This window comes from Schistocerca americana, chromosome 1 (assembly GCF_021461395.2).
Source record: "Schistocerca americana isolate TAMUIC-IGC-003095 chromosome 1, iqSchAmer2.1, whole genome shotgun sequence".
Lineage (NCBI taxonomy): Eukaryota > Metazoa > Arthropoda > Insecta > Orthoptera > Acrididae > Schistocerca > Schistocerca americana.
Genome location: NC_060119.1, coordinates 505,926,485 through 505,948,234, shown reverse-complemented (window position 1 = coordinate 505,948,234; position 21,750 = coordinate 505,926,485). Strand labels below are relative to the sequence as shown.

Here is a 21,750-nt window from a genome sequence, read left to right as displayed (position 1 = left end):
TCCACAGCACAAAATGTCTTCTGTTACTGTGAAGGAGCCATATCGAAAAACTTGTGCTGTTGTAAATGGTGGGTAATTTAATCAAAACTTGTAGTGTCTTACAGAAATCTTTGTCTGTGACAACTCCCTCATCAAACTGTGACTTAAAAAAGAAAGAAAAGGAAGTAATAAGTAAAAGAAAAACATGCAACATTTTTGGGATATTTTCAGTTGTTTTTATTCCTTTATCTTATTAAAATGATAAGAGAATAGATCAATTAAAATGGCCAGAAGAAGTGAAGTTTTATCAGTTTTCCAATTTCTTTCTTTCTTCATTCCCACTAAGTCGGTGGTCTATATCTTTGTACTTGTCTCTTGCTTTCCTCCAGCGTTGGACTCTCAATTTATTTCTTCTTAAAAATCTTGGCAGTTCTAATTAAATTTCGGTGCGATATAGTATTACATCCAATTCCGTCATGACTTACTGCATTGTTTTTTTCTGTTAGCTGCCTATCTTTCTCCTCTATAAATGTATACGGATTCTTCCGTTCCGTAGCTCAACTACTTATTCAAAGAACTTATCTTGACTATACTTACAGTATCTTATATTTCATTGCTATCTAGAATCATATGAAAACTTCTTTTCTTACTACTTTAAACGTGTCTTTTTTTAAATTCTGGAGTCCAAATATTTTTAGAATCTTTTAGTTTTTCCTGTCCTTAACTTCAATTCACGGCTATATCTTTACAAAGTACATTTCCCAGAATAAAATCCTAATGCGTTGATAACGCATTACGATTACAGTTAGAAGTTATTGAATTCTTTTTATTATTTATCGCTAGTCAGTTGGTATAACCAATACCAATTTCCTCACATTTGGTTTATTGGCTTCTTTGTCAGATCGGTTTATTTCTATAAATTCGGCTAGGTATTTAAATCAGCAATATGTACCAATAAAAAATATAACGTGCCTTCTACTAATTGTCGGCCTGGTGTCTTGGTTTTGAAGTTTAAAATCAGTTTAACTCGCATTTTCCTTGCGTGGTCCCTCATGCAGAAACTGTTAATTAGTCTCTGTTGTTCTGAAAACGCTTGTACGAAATCTTAACAAAACAATCTTTAATAAAATTAGAGTAGAAAAGCAACTCACAAGAGGTTTTCTCGGCTGCAGCGGGAACATAATTATTTCTCACCAGCTCAGATTGGTGTCTTCTATTCCTTCAGACGTCAAAAATACGTAAATGATGCATTACCACTGTGAATTATAAGGGGCATGCGCATATAGGGCGTATTTGGCACAGCAGCCCAATGATGCGGATAAACGTATGTGGCTTAACAAGATGATGAATGATAGATGAAATTGCGCTAGCGCCTAGTGCAAACAAGAACAGAGCTGTCCCGCAGAAGCAGTGAAACCACAATGATTACGAGTTAGACGCGTTGTCGTCAAAACTGTCGGTAGGTGTCACAAAATGTTCTCAGTAAACACTCAGATTGCAAATGCCTTTGATAAACGAACATAGTTAGGGACGGACTGAGTAAAGTGTCTAGAAGGAATCAATAGGAAGCATGAAGATGATTATGGTGAACTTACGAGAGGTAGTCACAGACTTTTAACTATCAGTTCGAAAAATCGAGCTCCAATAATGTAACGGTGTCATGGATTTGGTGTGACTTTACGTAAACCTCTGTCAATGCCGTACATTTCTCCATAAGATGAATTACTTGGCGGTGACCTTTGTTATAAAAGTCTGCATTTTGACTACCTAAGAAATATTCCACATCGTGAATTACCTGTAAATGTCTCCCACTCATTGGTTTCTACATCTAATAAAAGAAGGAACGTTCGCTGTGTGCCGCGTAAGAAGATTGCAAGTATGAGTTTTACCCTCCAATGACTATCTGCACCTTACGAGCAACATCTATTAGTACCACGCCATGGCAGTACCGCAAAACACTCAACATCACCTTGTTCAATTGTGGCTGCGTCTTCGCCTTTTTGTAAAGAGGTGAATACAGATGTTTCCACTGTTTTCTTCTTCCTTATAGAAGGTGATAGTGGTACATGCAACACCGATCCATTGTGTTTACGCAGCTAAAGAAGCCATGTAATTACCCTGAATACTACAAAGTTCTCGATGCCGCAACAGTTGTGTGGGGGTTGGGGGTGAATTGGTACAATCAGTTGCAAAATAATGTTGGTGGTGAACTTTTCAACGTTAAAAACGTCGTACAAGATGTTGGAAAATGATCCATGACGGATTCGCAAATTCTCCTATCGCCTCAGTTGTGATGCCCCGTTCTCCTAACACCAAAGAGCGACTTAACGTGAATAATTGTTTCTCTCTGTCTGCTGCAAAGATTGGCGCGACCCCAACATTGTATGACTCTTGGTTGTCTCGGAGAGCGACCAAACATGGTCGCATTCTGATCCGTTCAAGTTCAAGTTCAAAGTATTCACTTCTAACACCAGTGAGTGTTACAGTGTAGAAAGTGAGCGGTTTATAACTTCAGGTGATGCACAAAAATTTGTTGAATGATCAATTTAATCAACATAGTTCCAGAATAAAGCATCCGTTGTGTATTGCGGAGAATGGACACACGGATATCTAGTGCAGCATAAGACTACTCGAGAATGAGGCTACCTTCCATATTTAACGTGCATTCCTTTCCCAAATAACTTCTGAAGCTCAACAGCAAAGTTCATAATTCCGACTGTTCACTCTAAGTCACTAAGTTTGTTTCCCACTTCAATTCAGAAGGGATTTTTACTGTGCTGTTTTCCTTAAAATGCAAAAATCGACTCACCGCACGATGCTTCACCACATCAGTGGGCTGCGCCATTTCGTTTTGGCGTATTGCAGTACTGTGGTGCGGGAACTTCAATGCGTAACGGGACTCCAAACGTGTACGTGCAAACGAACGAGATTCAGTAATGTGAACTAATATCCCAGACCTAGCGGGAACTAACAGAACAGTCACGTTCAAATAGAAAGTAGTGCGCGATTTTATCTCGTAGTGATAACTGATCTCTGAAAATATCTCCGCAATAAACAGTCACAACTTGCCGTTTACGTCATTGATTTTATTGACGATGAGAACGAGAAGCGTGTGATAGAGGTTACAGAGAAGGCGACGGGGTGTGCTAGATAAAGTTGTCATGCAAAAGTGATGTCAACGAATGGTGGGCAAATTACTGCAGGATGGATACCATGTTGAGTGAAACAGAATCCAATAACCTTCCCCAAAGCAGAATTAGTAAAATGCACATGGTAAATATTTCGTTGATGATGTAGATAACTGTGTTATTAGGCAGAAACAATTCATGGAAATATACTGTCTCTACAAAAACTTTACAGCTTTTTCTGCTTTGTCTTCTAGAGGATAACAAAGACAGCCTGAAAAAAACTATTCCACCTATGGGATTTGACTACAAAATGTGCCAGACAGAACAAGTCATTATGTGCGTGCGAGTAAACGTACTTGCAAAAGAGTATACTACAATATATTTTCAACGAGAAACTGAAGCAACAACATAAAACAGTCCAGCGGTTTTGAACCATGCAGTGCTTCTTTAAGAAATCAAACGTGTCTTTTAACTTCTTTGCCTGTGTTGCTAAGGAACCACCTCCTTCGCGACCTGCCATGGGACGTGCATGTTCTCTGCCGCGCATGAGTTTGTTCTCAGTTGTTATCCGCCAGTAACTGCAGGATAGCCATCCAAGGACAAGTTCTACGAATCGTGTGGGACATGGACGCTACGACCATTTTCCAAAGCTGAATATAGCTTTTGTGCGGCTGTGTGATTCTCTGTTCTACCTGCTCACATGCCTGAGAAGCTTTCACTTGGTGGAAGACGGCACTCAACCTTTTCTGCTAACGGTGTCTACAGAAATCACAGAAAAAGTGGATTTACTGAGCGATGATGATCAGTACTTTTTTTCAGTTACTTGCAGAGCCGTCTGCTGTGTCATGGTGTTCTTAAAACGGTGTGTGATACATTGTTTTAGGTTTGAGTTAACACAGGTTTTATGTAAAGTGTGTACCGGGTCAAGCCTAACTAATTTACATTGCTAAAATTGTTTATGCTGATTTTGTGTATTTTAATCGGTACTCACTATTAATTTAAATTCAAACAATGTAAAAGTCAGGATGGAATGTAACAATATTATGGGAAGGAAAGTTGCTACTCGCCATGTAGCGGAGATTCTGAGTCATAGATAGGCACATCAAAAAGACTTTCACATTTATAGCTTTCAGCCACTGGCCTTCGTCAACAATAGCCCACATACGCCAACACACACACTCACGCAAATGCAATATAGTGTCCCTGTCCATATATTTGACATGAACAATATAAATAACGACAAAAGAACTATACATGCGTAATGTTTTGTGAACATTAATGCCTAATTGTGATACGGACAAAGTGACGAAATAACTTTAAAGACAATTTATCGATTCTGATGATAGAAAAAAAAGACATTTCCGTGATATAAGATCATATGTGTAAACTAAAGAACTGAACACTATAATCTTTGTTATATTATAGAATGACTGGAAGACAATGAACTTAGTCGTCTTCTGATGTTTTCTTTTGTCTTAGCTATTGTTTGAGTGCAGCAGGTACGATTCTATTGCGATGGCTTTTGTCTTGCTCTCGTTTAATTACTAGAACATAATTGATGTTTAAAAGAGTTACGAAAATATAATAAGCTAATCTGGAGTGCAGAGTAATCATTTAAGGAACCCACGCCACATTTGTTATAACGCAAGAGTTTGTGTAGCATTTTTTGCAGCCGCTGCGGAGATAGCTGCGATCATCTTTGACTGAGAAAGTTGGTCGCCATTAAGCGGCGCATTTAAACTTTTTATTTCCACAGGAAATACGACGAAGCCGCAGCAGAAGAACCTATTTAAAATTACTATCAAAATTAATTAGCATCAACTCACAAGATATATTTTATCGTAAAATTACTATTTTCAGAGATACAATTTATTATTGGTCAGGTGCCTCTTTGCATAAATTGTATTACGCTAACGCATCTGATATTATTTGTAGGGAGCCTGGCACTCGTTTTCAATCGGAAGTTAAAGTTTAATTTGGCAACCTGCAATTATAATATTGATTATTTGTAATTGTTTCTTGCGAGGTTTTATGAAAGACAGCTTTACGAAATTTAACTTCACGAACTCAATAGAATCCTCATACACCTTATAGCAGAAAGAGACATCACAGCAACTCGCACACACGACTGTAGTTTCAGGCAACTGAAACAGTGGTTTAAATTACCTGAGATTGCAGCGTGAGAGTTCCACATGAATGAGAGAGAGAGAGAGATTTCGCGTCACTGGGTGCGTTACTCGCGCGGATTCAGCGTCCCGCATTTCCATTCGATGCAAGAAACTTATTGTTTCCTTCAGCAATTATCTCGGATAATGATCACGAATATGAACTTAGAGTAATTGAGACTTACCCAGAGCGACAATCTTCTGGTAACTTTTATACTGTCCAGGAGACATCATAATGTGGATCTACAGTGCAGATTTGAATTAAGGAAATCTATTCAGTTATCAATGAATATCTAGAAGTGGCCACGACCCAAGGAAATTGATTATATTAGTAGCAGACGGTACGGCTCCTGGTTTAATCGTGTCACATACACTACTGGCCATTAAAATTGCTACACCACGAAGATGACGTGCTAAAGACGCGAAATTTAAGCGATAGGAATATGATGCTGTAATATGCATAGTGATCTGCTTTTCAGAGCATTCACACAAGGTTGGCGCCGGTGGCCAGACGTACAACGTGCTGGCATGAGGAAAGTTTCCAACCCATTTCTCATACACAAACAGCAGTTGACCGGCGTTGCCTGGTGAAACGTTGTTGTGATGCCTCGTGTAAGAAGGAAAAATACGTACCATCGCGTTTCCGACTTTGATAAAGGTCGGATTGCAGCCTATCGCGATAGCGGTTTATCGTATCGCGACATTGCTGCTCGCGTTGGTCGATATCCAATGACTGTTAACAGAATATGAAATCGGTGAGTTCAGGAGGGTAATACGGAACGCAGTGCTGGATCCCAACGGCCTCGTATCACTAGCAGTCGACATGACAGGCATCTTATCCGCATGGCTGTAACGGATCGTGCAGCCACGTCTCGATCCCTGAGTCAACAGGTGGGGACGTTTGCAAGACAACAGCCATCTGGACGAACAGTTCGACGACGTTTGCAGAAGCATGGACTATCAGCTCGGAGACCATGACTGCGGTTACCCTTGACGCTGCATCACACACAGGAGCGCCTGCGATGGTGTACTCAACGACGATCCTGGGTGCACGAATCGCAAAACTTCATTTTTTCGGATGAATTCAGGTTCTGTTTACAGCATCATGATGGTCGCATCCGTGTTTGGCGACTTCGCGGTGAACGCACATTGGAAGCGTGTATTCGTCATCGCCATACTGGCGTATCACCCATCGTGATGGTATGGGGTGCCACTGGTTACGCGTCTCGGTCACCTCTTGTTCGCATTGACGGCACTTTGAACAGTGGACGTTACATTTTAGATGTGTTACGATCCGTGGCTCTAGCCTTCATTCTATCTCTGCGAAACCGTACATTTCAGCAGGATAATGCACGACAGCATGTTGCAGGTTCTGTACGGGCCTTTATGGATACAGAAAATGTTCGACTGCTGCCCTGGCCAGCACATTCTCCAGATCTCCCACCAACTGAAAACGTCTGATCAATGGTGGCCGAGCAACTGGCTCGTCACAATACGCCAGTCACTACTCTTGATGAACTATGGTATCGTGTTGTAGCTGCATGGGTAGCTGAACCTGTACATGCCATCCAAGCTCTGTTTGACTCAATGCCCAGGCGTATCAAGGCCGTTATTACGGCCAGAGGTGGTTGTTCTGGCTACTGTTTTCTCAGGATCTATGGACCCAAATTGCGTGAAAATGTAATCACGTGACAGTTCTAGTATAATATGTTTGTCCAATGAATACCCGTTTATCATCTGTATTTCTTCTTGGTGTAGCAATTGTAATGGCCAGTCGTGTAAGTGCGCTACTCGAGCTAAGCTTTGCAGTCTTACGCAAGTTGCAGTCGAAGTGCACGAGCGAGGAACGAAATTTCATATGCAAACGCCCCTGATGCTTATGCACCCACGCACCACGCCAGTCGTGGCTGTCAAGCCTGCCACGTGAATAGCTACAGACATAAACGAAAATGTTCCGTGACAGCTGCAATGTATGCGTAAAGTGGCGCCGGCTCTGTATTTGGACGACAGGAAATATGCAAACAGCAATCTCGGCGCCGCGTTGAACAGTGTGGACAGGCGAGTCGTTCCGCGGCGGAGATTACATTTGCACTGGCAAAACGCCGCCTCGCGCCGCGCCGCCGGCAGACAATCTTGTTTTAGAGGCGGAGCAGTCTGCGCGCCGGCTTTGACGCGCTTGCGGATCACGTTTCCGTCCCCACATTACCCGCACCACGGCGGAGCGCATTACGATCGTTCTGGGTAAACGAAAAAGTGACGAAAGGAAACAGGGAGAACATTCAGGCTTCTTCCTAGAAATTAAACCTGTTTTCAGTTTCCTTTCCCCTCCGCGGCGAAAAAGAATCGAATTGTCCTGCATGCTGCATTTACCCACGCCCAATACGCTTTCTGAAGATACTCTTACAGAAGACGTATAGGTGACAGATTTTATTCACCGAATCTTTATTTTCGTGTAATTTTATATTGGGGCATTTGTTTTCAACTTCAATAAGACATTTTCTGTTAAACCTTTTGCCTTTTTTGTACGTTTCTTAAACATTACGCTTAATTTTGTCGTTTTTATTCAAAAAATTGCCTACACATCAGCTTAATGCGCCAACAAAAAACTTTAAATCGATGCTTCCTTGTGAAACACGCCTCAGTCGACGAATTATTTCAAAACACCTCGTTCAACAGGACATCCATTACAAAAGAGCACTATAAAGTAACCACAATTGCGTAAATCTGTCAGGACATACGCCATGTGATCAAAACTATCCAGTCACCCCCATAAACATACGCTTTTCATATCAGGTGCTTTATGCTGCCCCCTACTCGAAGGTACTCTACCATCAGCGACCTGAGACATCGTGAGAGAGCAGACTGGGGCGCTCCGCGGAACTCACGGAATTCGAACTGGTCAGGTGATTGGGTGTCACTTGTGCCATACGTCTGTACGCGAGATTTCCACACTTCTTCTCCAAATGCGAAAATATTTTGTTGACACCGACCTACATAGGGAGGAACGATCACCACGATAAAATAAAGGAAATCAGGTGTTCATTCTTTCCGCGCGCTATACGAGATTGGAATAATAGAGAAATCTGAAGGTGGTTCGATGAACCCTCTCCCAGGCACTTGAATGTGATTTGCAGAGTATCCATTTAGATGTAGATGTAGAAATACGATTTTCTTCAACTGTTGTCTAGCGATCCGAGAAAGCACCTTTCCTAGGCACCCTACATTAGCCGAGTAGGTAGAACACAACAAGTTTATTTCTTATCTTAGCGGAACCACGACAAGGTTGTGGGAATACACATACCTTCAAGCACTTCTGCGGGAATAACGAAACAAGTAGGTGAATTCCGCGGAACTCACGGAATGCGAACGTGGTCAGGTGATTGGGTGTTACTTGTGTCATACGTCTGCACGCGAAATTTCCACACTTCTAAACATCCCTAGGTCCACTGTTTCAGATGTGATAGTTAAGTGGAAACGTGAAGGGACATGTACAGCACAAAAGCGGACATGCGTGCTTCGTCTGTTGTCTGACAAGAGACCGCCGACAGTAGAAGAGGGTCGTAATGTGTAATAGGCAGACAGACTGCATCACAGAGGAGTTCCAAACTGTATCAGGATCCAACTGAAAGTACTATGACAGTTAGGCGCAAATTGAGAAAACTTGGATTTTATGGTCTAGCGGCTGCTCATAAGCCACAGATCGCGCCGGTAAATGCTAAACGACGTCTCGCTTGGTGTAAGGGGCGTAAACGTTGGACGATTGAACACTGGAAAAACGTTGTGTGGAGGAAGAATCACGTTACACAATGTGGCGATCCAATGGTAGGGTGTGATTATGGCGAACGCCCGGTGATCGTCATCTGCCAGCGTCACACGCTGTAGGTCATTTTCAGCGATACTTTTGATCACATAATGTATTGTATTTAGAATCGCATTTATATTGCATGGTTAATAGCAGAAGACGATGAAACCATCAGGAAAATCGTTCCTCCCAGTAAATAGTCACTAAAACATAATGACAACTAAAGGAACAAGATCTGTTTTCCGCCCCTGAAGTAAAGATGAACTCTTGCTGATAAACAAAAATTGAATTAAGTAATAAAATTGCATGACAGTTACGCAGGAGGCCTTTGATGAATTCTAAGACAAAAAGGGAGATCCTAGGTGAAATAAATCGATGGAAGAATGAGGACTGTACTCATCGGAACGGAAGACTGTAGCAATGAAGGTCGAAATACTAAATTATGACTTCCACAGTTATTTAACTGCAAAAGATCTCAACGTATCCCTAATTACGTCTGCAGCACATCTGCGAAACATACAAGATACACAGTATGAACCCCTAAGCGCACGAAGAAAATTTCGAGGATTTTCAGGTATATTTTCTGAGTACTTTCGTATAAGGAACGCTTGGTCTCCGGTTTATCGTCGCAGAGTACTTTAACTTCGTTTGATATTTTACGACTAGATATTTACACATCGGTAATGCACCGAAAATATCCGCACAGCAATGAAAATATGCCGGTATTCCCTTTTTGTCTTATTTGAAAACAAACTTGTCTGATTCACTCACGGAACAGCCTACTGACAACAGTACTACCGGCTTTGTTTATTCGGCAGTGTCAGAGCCGTAACATCGTGGCTCATCCCACCTCCAATTTACAAATGGGCTGCGACATTTTCCTTTGGTTCTGTAGCGGCGTGCCACGGTACTGAGACGTGGGAATTTATGTGTGTGCCACGACTGGAGAGATATACTGAAATAAAGACAAGTCAGAACTTAATTTTGTTTCGAGGTGATCATTAAATCAGAACAGATATTCCTTGCAAAGTTGTGTATCTTCACCACCTGATAAAAGAAAGGGAGGAGGAAACGGAATGGACACTGGTTGAGAGGCCATGTGATGTGATTTCTCTGTTTTCAAAATCGAGTGCCATTCACAAAGAACTTAACCGTATGAACTTGCTTGTGGTTATAAAGTTTCGTCTCCCTTAGCATGGAAGCATGCCCTGATGCGACTGAGAGGCGCGCCATAGAGCCGTTCTAAACCCTCCTGGGGCGAGGTGGTCCACAACTGTTGTAGTTGGTCCTCGAAGCTGTGCATGCTAGCACTGGAATGGGGTTGTTGTAGCTGTTTCTACGAGTATTTCATCACGGACAAATCAGAGAATCTTACAGACTACAACATCATGCAGACAGTTCATAGAGACACGTGTCATGGGTGGATGAGCATTGTAGTGCCGAAAAATGGCACCACTATACTGTCGCATGAGAGGCAGCACAATCATTACTAACTGTGCCATGAAGTATTATCCGATGGATTCTCACACGACGATGTAGAGGGTAACACCGCTGTGCCTCTCCAGAACACGGGAAAAAAGGGATACTTCCTGATGATGGTAATCCAGGACAGTGCAGAATCGTGATTCGTCGCTGAACATAATACGAAGTCATTAATCTACAGTCCACAATTCACTGTTATGACACCACGCAGCCGTTTGTTGTGAAGTTAACGAATGTTAACGACACCTATGCGTGGGATGGTAATTCCCTTTTCCGGTTCCTGCTAGTCTTCAACCAATACTGTTGGATGACACAGTACGTTGCAGAGAGTCCATTAGTTGTTCCTGGAGGCCAGATGCACATGTAAATGGGTACGATGAGTTTGTTGTACAATATAGCGAACTTCCATTGTGGTGGGTGCATGTGGTCGACACAGACCTTGATGGCGAGTATCCACATTCTCATCCACATACTTATTCTGCAAGCAACCATGCCGTGCGTGGCGAAGAGTACCTTGTGCTACTTAGCCATTTGCTTTCCCGTTCCACTAGCATATGGTACGCAGGAAAAACTATTGATACGCTTCCATACGAATCCTAAATTTTCTTTTCTCGATATCCTTAAGTGAACTTTGTGTTGGTGGCACTACAGTCGTTTTGCTGTCAGCCGAAATTGCCGGTTCTCTAATTACGGGGTGTTACAAAAAGGTACGGCCAAACTTTCAGGAAACATTCCTGAAAGATGTTATGTGGACATGTGTCCGAAAACGCTTAATTTCCATGTTAGAGCTCATTTTAGTTTCGACAGTATGTACTGTACTTCCTCGATTCACCGCCAGTTGGCCCAATTGAAGGAAGGTAATGTTGACTTCGGTGCTTGTGTTGACATTCGACTCATTGCTTTACAGTACTAGCATCAAGCACATCAGTACGTAGCATCAACAGGTTAGTGTTAATCACGAACGTGGTTTTGCAGTCAGTGCAATGTTGCCAAATGCGGAGTTGGCAGATGTCCATTTGATGTATGGATTAGCACGGGGCAGTAGCCGTGGCGCGGTATGTTTGTATCGAGACATATTTAAAAAAAAAAATCTTTATTACTAAACCACTATAATTATACAAATTAACCCACTTCCTAAATTCATTAGTGGGTCCTAACAGTTATACATTTATATAAAATTTTGCAGCTAGTTTAGTTTTAGTATGTGAGCTACCCTTATTAGTATAACAATGGGCATCTACTATCTACCTATACTGTTTATACCTAATTCCTATAACTAATTTAATTTGTGTATGTATTCTGCAGCGTCACATGTGTGCCAGTGAGGATATAAACCTACTTTCATATGCCTTGCTCTTCGAGCTAACCCCGAAGAGCATGCCCCTGGCACTGGGCAGGCCTCTATGTTAAATTCGGTGCAGTCCCTATCTTGATTTCCTATAACTAAGCCCTACAAGCTAACTTATCCTACGTCATATTTGGTGTGTGTCACAATCGGTGGTTGTTCCCTACTCCCCCTAGTCCTGCACGTGGCGGACACATATTTCCAGAACGAAGGTGTCCCGACAGGAAGACGTTCTAAGCAATTGATCGGCGTCTTAGGGAGCATGGAACATTACAGCTTACGACTCGCGACTGGGGAAGACCTAGAACGACGAGGACACCTGCAATGGACGAGGCAATTCTTCGTGCAGTTGACGATAACCCTAATGTCAGCGTCAGAGAAGTTTCTGCTGTACAAGGTAACGTTGGCCACGTCACTGTATGAAGAGTGCTACGGGAGAACCAGTTGTTTCCGTACCAGGTACAGCGTGTGCAGGCACTATCAGCAGCTGATTGGCCTCCACGGGTACACTTCTGCGAATGGTTCATCCAACAATGTGTCAATCCTCATTTCAGGTCATAAATTCTCTTTACGGATGAGGCTTGATTTCAACGTGATCAAATTGTAAATTTTCACAATCAACGTGTGTGGGCTGACGAGAATCCGCACCCAATTGCGCAATCACGTCATCAACACAGATTTTCTGTGAACGTTTGGGCAGGCATTGTTGGTGATGTCTTGATTGGGCCCCATGTTCTTCCACCTACTCTCAATGGAGCACGCTATCATGATTTCATACGGGATACTCTACCTGTGCTGCTAGAACATGTGCCTTTACAAGTACGACACAACATGTGGTTCATGCACGATGGAGCTCCTGCACATTTCAGTCGAAGTGTTCGTACGCTTCTCAACAACAGATTCGGTGACCGATGGATTGGTAGAGGCGGACCAATGCCATGGCCTCCACGCTCTCATGACCTCAACCCTCTTGACTTTCATTTATGGGGGCATTTGAAAACTCTTGTCTACGCAACCCCGGTACCAAATGTAGAGACTCTTTGTGCTCGTATTGTGGACGGCTGTGATACAATACGCCATTCTTCAGGGCTGCATCAGCGCATCAGGGATTCCATGCGACGAAGGGTGGATGCATGTATCCTCGCTAACGGAGGACATTTTGAACATTTGCTGTAACAAAGTGTTTGAAGTCACGCTGGTACGTTCTGTTGCTGTGTGTCTCCATTCCATGATTAATGTGATTTGAAGAGAAGTAAGCGTTTCCGGACACATATTCACATTACATATTGTCTTTCTTTGTGCGTAAGGAAAGTTTCCTGAAAGTTTGGCCGTACCTTTTTGTAACACCCTGTATAACGCAGTCCGGAAACACGTCTCTGAACTGCTTCGACGTTTTCCTTTCATCCAAGCTGGTAGAGTTCTCAAATACTTGAGCAGTACTAAAGAATCGAACGCACTAGTGTTTTATACGCCTTATCCCTTATAGGTAAGCTACATTTCCCGAAAATTCTCCCAGTATACCGAAGACCATTCGCGTTTTCTACTGTTGTCGTTAGGTGCTCGCTTCATTTCGTATTGCTTTTCATCAGTACATCTAGGTATTTAATCCAGGTGACTGTGTGAAGCAGCACACAACCACCGCTACCATGGGATTGTTTTTTCTTCTCATCTGCATTAACTTCTTTTTTTGTACATTTAGAGCAAGCAGCTACTCATACCACCTGTATCAGTCAACGATGACACTTTCCAGTACTCCACAGAGTTGTCAGCAAACGCAAAGTGCTAAAATGCTGCCCTCTCCATCTGTCAAACTATTTACAGAGAATAAGAACAGTGCTATCACACACCCCTGGAGCACTCTCAACGAGTGTTGAGTGAGTGAGACTTCATTTAGTGGCCTCTTACGACAGGCAAGATAATCTCAGGCCTATTCTAAGCCCCGGACCTGCAGAGGACCTCGTGCGGGACAAGGGCAAGCTGAGTTTGACACAGGCGGTGTTTTCCAAATCCGCGCCGATATGTGGATATAAGGTTTTCATTCTCAAGGAAATGTATTGTATTCGAATTTAGAATACCGTCATAAATTCTGCAGTAGATCGATATTAAGGATATTGGCCAGCAATTTAGAGGTTTCTGCTCTTTTACCCACCTTATATATGGCAGTCACATTCGCTTTTTATGGCCCCTTGGAACTTTGAGCTGGGTGAGAGTTTCGCAATAAATTCCCAGTACGGTAGAGTCCTCCCTGTAGACCAAATAGGGACTCCATCCGGAGCTGGAGACCCATCTGTTTTCAACTACTTCAATTGCTTCTCAGCGGCAATGATGACTAATTCCATGTTTTCCTCACGGGAGTCTGTGGACGGTGAGACGATGGCATGTCTGAATGATTCTCTTGTTATAACGAGTTTTTGAAACAGAAGTTTGAAAGTACATATTCCCTTTTGCTGTCTTCTATTGCTACACCAGAATGGTCGACGAGATATCAGATAAAAGCCGTCGGCACGACTAGTGATTCTACGAGGGACCAGAATTTTTTCGGGCCTTCAGCGATATCTTTCGCTGATGTATGATGGTGGAAACTGTTGTAGACTCTACGCATCAGCTTTTTATAGAAGCACGAATTTCTACTTACTTCGGAGTAACTATTCATTAGTTAACACGAATATCCTATCACTAGTACACCTGTCTAATAACGTGTAGGGCACCCGCGAGCGCGCAGAAGTGCCACAACACGACGTAAGAGTACGAGTGGGTAGAAATCTCTTCCGAACAGCACGTTACGACGAATCTCAGATACGTTCAATAATGTGTGCGTCTGGGGAGTTTAGAGGCCAATGGAAGTGTTTCAACTCAGAAGAGTGTTCCTGGAGCCACTCTGTAGTACTCCTGAACGTGTGGGGTGTTGCATTGTTCTGTTGGAATTGCCCAAGTACGTCGGAATACACAATGGACACGAATGGATGCAGGTGATCAGATAGGATGTTTACGTATATGTCACATGCCAGAGTCGTATCTCGACGTATCAGAGGTCCCATATCACTCCAACTGGAAACGCCTCACACCATCATGAACAGTTCCCTGCTGACATGTAGGGTCCATAGATACGTAAGGTTGTCTCCATGCCTGTACACGTCCATCCATTCCATACAATTTGACATGATACTCATCCGACCAGGCAATGCGTTTCAAGTCATCAACAGTCCAAAGTCGGTGTTGGCGGGCCCAGGCGAAGCGTCAAGCTTTGTGTCGTGCAGTCATCAAGGGTACGCGAGTGCGCCTTCGACTCCGAAAGCCCATATCGATGATGTTTTGTTGAATCGTTCGCACGCAGGCACTTGTTGATGACCCATCATTGAGGTGTGCACAAATTGGCGGATGGCTTGCACTTCTGTGACGTTGAGCGATTGTCTTCAGTGTCGTCGTTGGTCCCGGCAGCAGCGATGTCGGAGATTTGATGTTTTACCGGATTCCTGATATTCGCGGTACGCTCGTCAAATGATCGAACTGGAAAATCGCCACTTCATCGCTACCTCAGAGATGCTGCGTCCCATCTCTCGTACGCCGACAGTAACGCCACGTTCAAATTTACTTATATCTTGAAAACCTGCCATTGTAGCAGCAGTAACCGATCTAACAACTGCGTCAGACATTTGTTGTCATACAGGCGTTGCCAACCGCAGCGCCGTTTCTATGTATTCAGAAATCTCTGTATTTGAAAACGCATGGCTATACCATTTCCTTTGGCGCTTCAGTGTCTAAAATGGTAGCTTTAGATTTTTGCAGAATACTCCTACCCTCACTTTTCCTTGCAGTTCAACAACGGGCCGATGTTACATCTGATGCCCCACAAATATGGGTCATGCACGATTTGACCAGCCGCCCAACACTTCCAGTACGCGGCATTTACGTGTCCTTCACTGTCATCAATTAACATCTGATGCTGTTCACGACGCTTCCGCACCCTACCAGGCCTAATGAGAGTAAAGTACTGTGGTGGTAGTTTCACCTGTCACAGAGGATCGTAGCTCTAACCATTTCCTTGCCGGCCGATGGCGTGTAATTGCATGACTTTACTTTGACTACCAACAGTTTCCTCTGGGGGCTTTGCATTCTTCTCAGATAATTAAATAGGACTGTGTTCAGCAAAACTGGCAAAGGTATGAATTAAAAAATTCTTTTTCGATGTTTTCAGGTCTGACCTTGAACGAGCTTCGCCTGGCTGCCGGCAGAGCTGACGGATCGTGCTAGAGTTTTAACTTAGCGCGATCCGCTGGAAAAGTCTACTTCCGGTGCCGCCATTGCGCTACTGAGCGGGCTTACTTCCTGCCACGCCCAGATAAACTTATCAGTATGACGTCACGGGACTGTTTATCTCTCTCGTGAGGCAACAGCACTACAGACTGTTCACGAAGCAACAGCATTGTACAGACAGCCATGCCTTATGCAAATTGAAGATAGAGATGCACGTTTTTACTGTTGTAGATATATTTGTTTCTTAATTTAGCTTAGGGTGCGTGAGTTCCGACTCCCGCGGAGGTGGGTGGGTGTTTTTTTTTAATAATAGTTGATTTTTGATTTAGATTATGGTTTCTATTGTTAAACCAGAACTACACATTGATCTTGTCAAAAGCCGAGTCGTTGCGAAAATAAACTGACGGAAAAAAGATCCCAACATCAAGAAGGAGTTGTGTGAAATAAACTAAAGTTGATAGGCGTGTTTCTACATCAGGAAGAAGATGTCCATTCAGATTCACCTAAGAATCGAGCTAGCAGCGCCACTATAATTATGCAGTCAGGTCTGTTTTAAATACGCTCTGTAACTGCCGTGAGTGTTTGTTATCTTCGAGATTGGACGTAATTATTTGGCGCTAGTCATAAATGCCTTAAAATGACAAAGACGCCTTTATCAACAGGTCACACATATTGAAAGTGTTCGTGTAATAAGGCTACAAGAAGCTGGATGTTCCTTCCGGAATACTGCAGAAAGACTTAACAGGAATGTAGCCACTGCACGTGACTGCTGGCAGCGATAGTCATGGAAAAGTACGGTCGCAAGTAGACCTGGCTCCAGGCTGCTACGTGGCATTACCGAGAGGCAAGACCGTCGTGTACGGCATGTGGATGTGGCTTATCTACCGCGTCTGCAGTGGCAATATGAGCAGCAGTTCCCAGTGTGACGCAACGATCTGTTAAAAATCGATTACTTCAAGGAGAACTCCGAGCCAGACGCCCTGTAGCGTGCATTCCACTGACCCCAAACGACCGTCGTTTGCGACTTCAGTGGTGTAAAGCGAGAGCTAAGTGCAGGGCGGAGTGGAGGTCTGTTATGTTTGCTGATGAGATCTACTTCTGCCTCGGTGCCAATGATGTCGGTTAGAAGACGGTCGGTTAAGGGCATGCAACTAAACTCTCTGCGCACTAAACAAGAAATGGTTCAAATGGCTCTGAGCACTATGGGACTTAAATGTGAGGTCATCAGCCCCTAGAACTTCACTGCTTAAACCTAGCTAACCTAAGGACATCACACACATCTATGCCCGAGGCAGGATTCGAACCTGCGACCGTAGCGGTAGCGCGGCTTCAGACTGAAGCGCCTAAAACCGCTTGGCCACTGCGGCCGGAGCGCTAGACACAATGAATCTACACCTACAGTTATGGCCGGTGGTGTGATTTCGCCTTACACCACCAGGAGCACTCTCGTGGTTGCCCCACTCACCCTAATGCTAATTTGTACGTTCAACTAGTGATTCGACCTGTTGAACTGTCATTCATTGGAAGTATTGTGTGGGGTGCTTCCAACAGGATAACATTCGTCCAGGGATCGCTGTTGTAACCGAAATTGCTTTGCAGGGTGTCTACTTGTTACCCTGGCCTGCACGGTGACCATATCCGTCTCGAATCCAGTACATTTGGACGTCATCAGACGACAATTCTGGCGTCTCCGACAACCAGAACTAACCGCCCCTTTATTGACCGACCAAGTGCAAAGGGCATGGCACTCCATCCCGCAAATGATACATTCCACCTCTACCACACAATGCATGTAGGTTTGCATGCTTGTATTCAGTACTCTGACGATTACACAGGTTATTAATGTTCCAGTATTTTCATTTCGAATTGCTTTTTCTCTCGCGCTTCCATTAACCTGTGATATTGCAACGTTGGGAGACGAAAATTTAATAGTCATGGGTGACTGGAATTCGTCAGTAGGAAAAGGGAGAGAGGGAAACGTAGTAGGTGAATATGGATTGGGGGTAAGAAACGAAAGAGGAAGCCGCCTGGTAGAATTTTGCACAGAGCAGAACTTAATCATAGCTAACACTTGGTTCAAGAATCATAAAAGAAGATTGTATACAGGGAAGAAGCCTGGAGATTCTAAAAGGTATCTTATAGACTATATAATGGTAAGACAGAGATTTAGGAACCAGGTTTTAAATTGTATGACATTTCCAGGGGCAGATGTGGACTCTGACCACAATCGATTGGTTATGAACTGTAGATTAAAACTGAAGAAACTGCAAAAAGGTGGGAATTTAAGGAGATGGGACCTGGATAAACTGACTAAACCAGTGGTTGTACAGAGTTTCAGCGAGAGCATAAGGGAACAATTGACAAGAATGGGGGAAAGAAATACAGTAGAAGAAGGAAGGGTAGCTTTGAGAGATGAAGTAGTGAAGGCAGCAGAGGATCAAGTAGGTAAAAAGACGAGGACTAGCAGAAATCCGTGGGTAACAGAAGAAATATTGAATTTAATTGATGAAAGGAGAAAATACAAAAATGTAGTAAATGAAGCAGGCAAAAAGGAATACAAACGTCTCAAAAATGAGATCGACAGGAAGTGCCAAATGGCTAAGTAGGGATGGCTAGAGGACAAATGTAAGGATGTAGAGGCTTGTCTCACTAGGGGTAAGATAGATACTGCCTACAGGAAAATTAAAGAGACCTTTGGAGAAAAGACAACCACTTGTATGAATATCGAGAGCTCAGATGGAAACCCAGTTCTAAGCAAAGAAGGGAAAGCAGAAAGGTGGAAGGAGTATATAGAGGGTCTATACAATGGCGATGTACTTGACGACAATATTATGGAAATGGAAGAGGATGTAGATGAAGATGAAATGGGAGATACGATACTGCGTGAAGAGTTTGAAAGAGCACTGAAAGACCTGAGTCGAAACAAGGCCCTGGGAGTAGACAACATTCCATTAGAACTACTGACAGCCTTGGGAGAGCCAGTCCTGACAAAACTCTACCATCTGGTGATGAATATGTATGAGACAAGCGAAATACCCTCAGACTTCAAGAAGAATATAATAATTCCAATCCCAAAGAAAGCAGGTGTTGACAGATGTGAAAATTACCGAACTATCAGTTTAATAAGTCACGACTGCAAAATACTAACGCGAATTCTGTACAGACGAATGGAAAAACTAGTAGAAGCCAACCTCGGGGAAGATCAGTTGGATTCCGTAGAAACACTGGATTACGTGAGGCAATACTGACCCTACGACTTATCTTAGAAGCTAGATTAAGGAAAGCAAACCTACTTTTCTAGCATTTGTAGACTTAGAGAAAGCTCTTGACAATGTTGACTGGAATACTCTCTTTCAAATTCTGAAGGTGACAGGGGTTACATACAGGGAGCGTAAAGCTATTTACAGTTTGTACAGAAACCAGGTGGCAGTTATAAGAGTCGAGGGACACGAAAGGGAAGCAGTGGTTGCGAAGGGAGTGAGACAGGGTTGTAGCCTCTCCCCGATGTTATTCACTCTCTATTTTGAGCAAGCAGTGAAGAAAAGAAAAGAAAAATTTGGAGTAGGTGTTAAAATCCATGGAGAAGAAATAAAAACTTTGAGGTTCGCTGATGACATTGTAATTCTGTCAGAGACAACAAAGGACTTGGAAGAGCAGTTGAACGGAATGGATAGTGTCTTCAAAGGAGGATATATAAAGAACATCAACAAAATCAAAACGAGGTTAATGGAATGTAGTCGAATTAAGTCGGGTGATGCTGAGGGAATTAGGTTAGCAAATGAGACACTAAAGGAGTAAAGGAGTTTTGCTATTTTTGGAGCAAAATAACTGATGATGGTCGAAGTAGAGAGGATATAAAATGTAGACTGACAATGGCAAGGAAAGCATTTCTGAAGAAGAGAAATTTGCTAACATCGAGTATAGGTTTAAGTGTCAGGAAGTCGTTTCTGAAAGTATTTGTATGGAGTGTAGCCATGTATGGAAGTGAAACGTGGACGATAAATAGTTTGGTCAACAAGAGAATAGAAGCTTTCTAAATGTGGTGCTACAGGAGAATGCTGAAAATTAGATGGGTAGATCACATAACTAATGAGGAAGTATTGAATAGGATTGGGGAGAAGAGAAGTTTGTGGCACAACTTGACTAGAAGAAGGGATCGGTTGGTAGGACATGTTCTGAGGCATAAAGGGATCACCAGTTTAGTATTTGAGGGCAGCGTGGAGGGTAAAACTCGTAGAGGGAGACCAAGAGATGAATACACTAAGCAGATTCAGAAGGATGTAAGTTGCAATAGGTACTGGGAGATGAAGAAGCTTTCACAGGATAGAGTAGCATGGAGAGATGCATCAAACCAGTCTCAGGACTGATGACCACAACAACAACAACATTGCAACGTTAATCTCTTATATATTTTTACTTAAACAAATGTGATGATGAAATCCCATGCTTCTTGACAGAGCACAGGGGAACGATGCCGGAGACCCGCACCGCCGTAATAGGCAAGATCCTAATGGAGGTGGTTTGCCGTTGCCTTCCTCCGACCGTATTGGGGATGAATGATTATGAAGACGACACAACAACACTCAGTCAACTTGGGGCAGGTCAAAATCCCTGAACTCCGCCGGTAATCGAACCCGGGACCCCGTGCTCGGGAAGTGATAACGCTACCGCGTGACTACGGACGGTGGACAAAACAAATGTATTACCCAAATTTCATTAGTGTACATAATTTTTTCCTATGGTTTCTTTTTCCGTCAGTGTAAAAAATAATTCGATTCGGAATGTACAGACTGGAATCCTTTACAATTTTACAAAATCGAATGGGGTAAATTTGAATTTTGCAACAAATTGTTGTGTTACAGACTGAAGTGTTACTTCCTAATAGACTGTGGTTTGCTATCAAGACGAATCGGAGCCAACAGTATTCATAAGAAAAGGAAACTATTGACTTCCAGACGTAAAGAGAGAGGGAGAAAAGGGGACAGTGAAAAGCAAGAGAAGAACTGGTGCCGGCGCTGGCTTGCATTATAAGCGGTCGGCATATTTCAACGTCCGTGGCCTATCGGCAAATCTTAAGCGAGACGGATTACGGCCCCGCTGCGCCTGCGCCTGTGCGTTGAATAGAGCACCGTCGCCGGCGCTGAAAAATGGACGCCCGCGCCGGAACACATCGGCCGCCAAATCTGCGCCGACTGCCGCCATATTTCACAGCGGCCGCCGCACCGCTTTACTCTGGTGACGTCACCCGCAGTATCTTAGCCGTCCCTAGGTGGCGGCCGCTGTTGAAAGCAACAGTTCTGTTGCGGTATTAAATGCGTGAAGCAAACTTCTCATCCGTTCATACATCTCACAAATCTGTTTCTTCCATCAGTCGTCTGCTGCGGAAGTGAATCTGACTGGGGAGAAGTCAGGGAGGAAGTCTCACGCTTCAGTTTTAGTCCACTCCTATACTTTCTGTATGTGGATGATTTTATATTTAACTTTCATCAAGCAAAATTGTTAATTCTTGCAGACAATACTAGTGTTAAAATACAATAAGGTGACAAAAGTTATGGGTAGCGATAAGCGCGTATACAGATGGCGCTAATGTCGCGT

At 43.2% G+C, this 21,750-nt stretch overlaps 1 protein-coding gene across 1 annotated transcript in view; it reads right to left on the bottom strand.

Moving 5' to 3' along the window:
• LOC124567959 (proline-rich receptor-like protein kinase PERK10) overlaps nt 1–21,357 on the bottom strand; it is a 104,195-nt gene extending 82,838 nt beyond the window's left edge. Inside the window, exon 1 of the mRNA XM_047131048.1 lies at nt 21,246–21,357. Within this exon, the coding sequence (XP_046987004.1) occupies nt 21,246–21,357 (112 nt within the window). The remainder of the gene's footprint in view (nt 1–21,245) is intronic.
• Between the last annotated feature and the right edge of the window lie 393 nt (nt 21,358–21,750).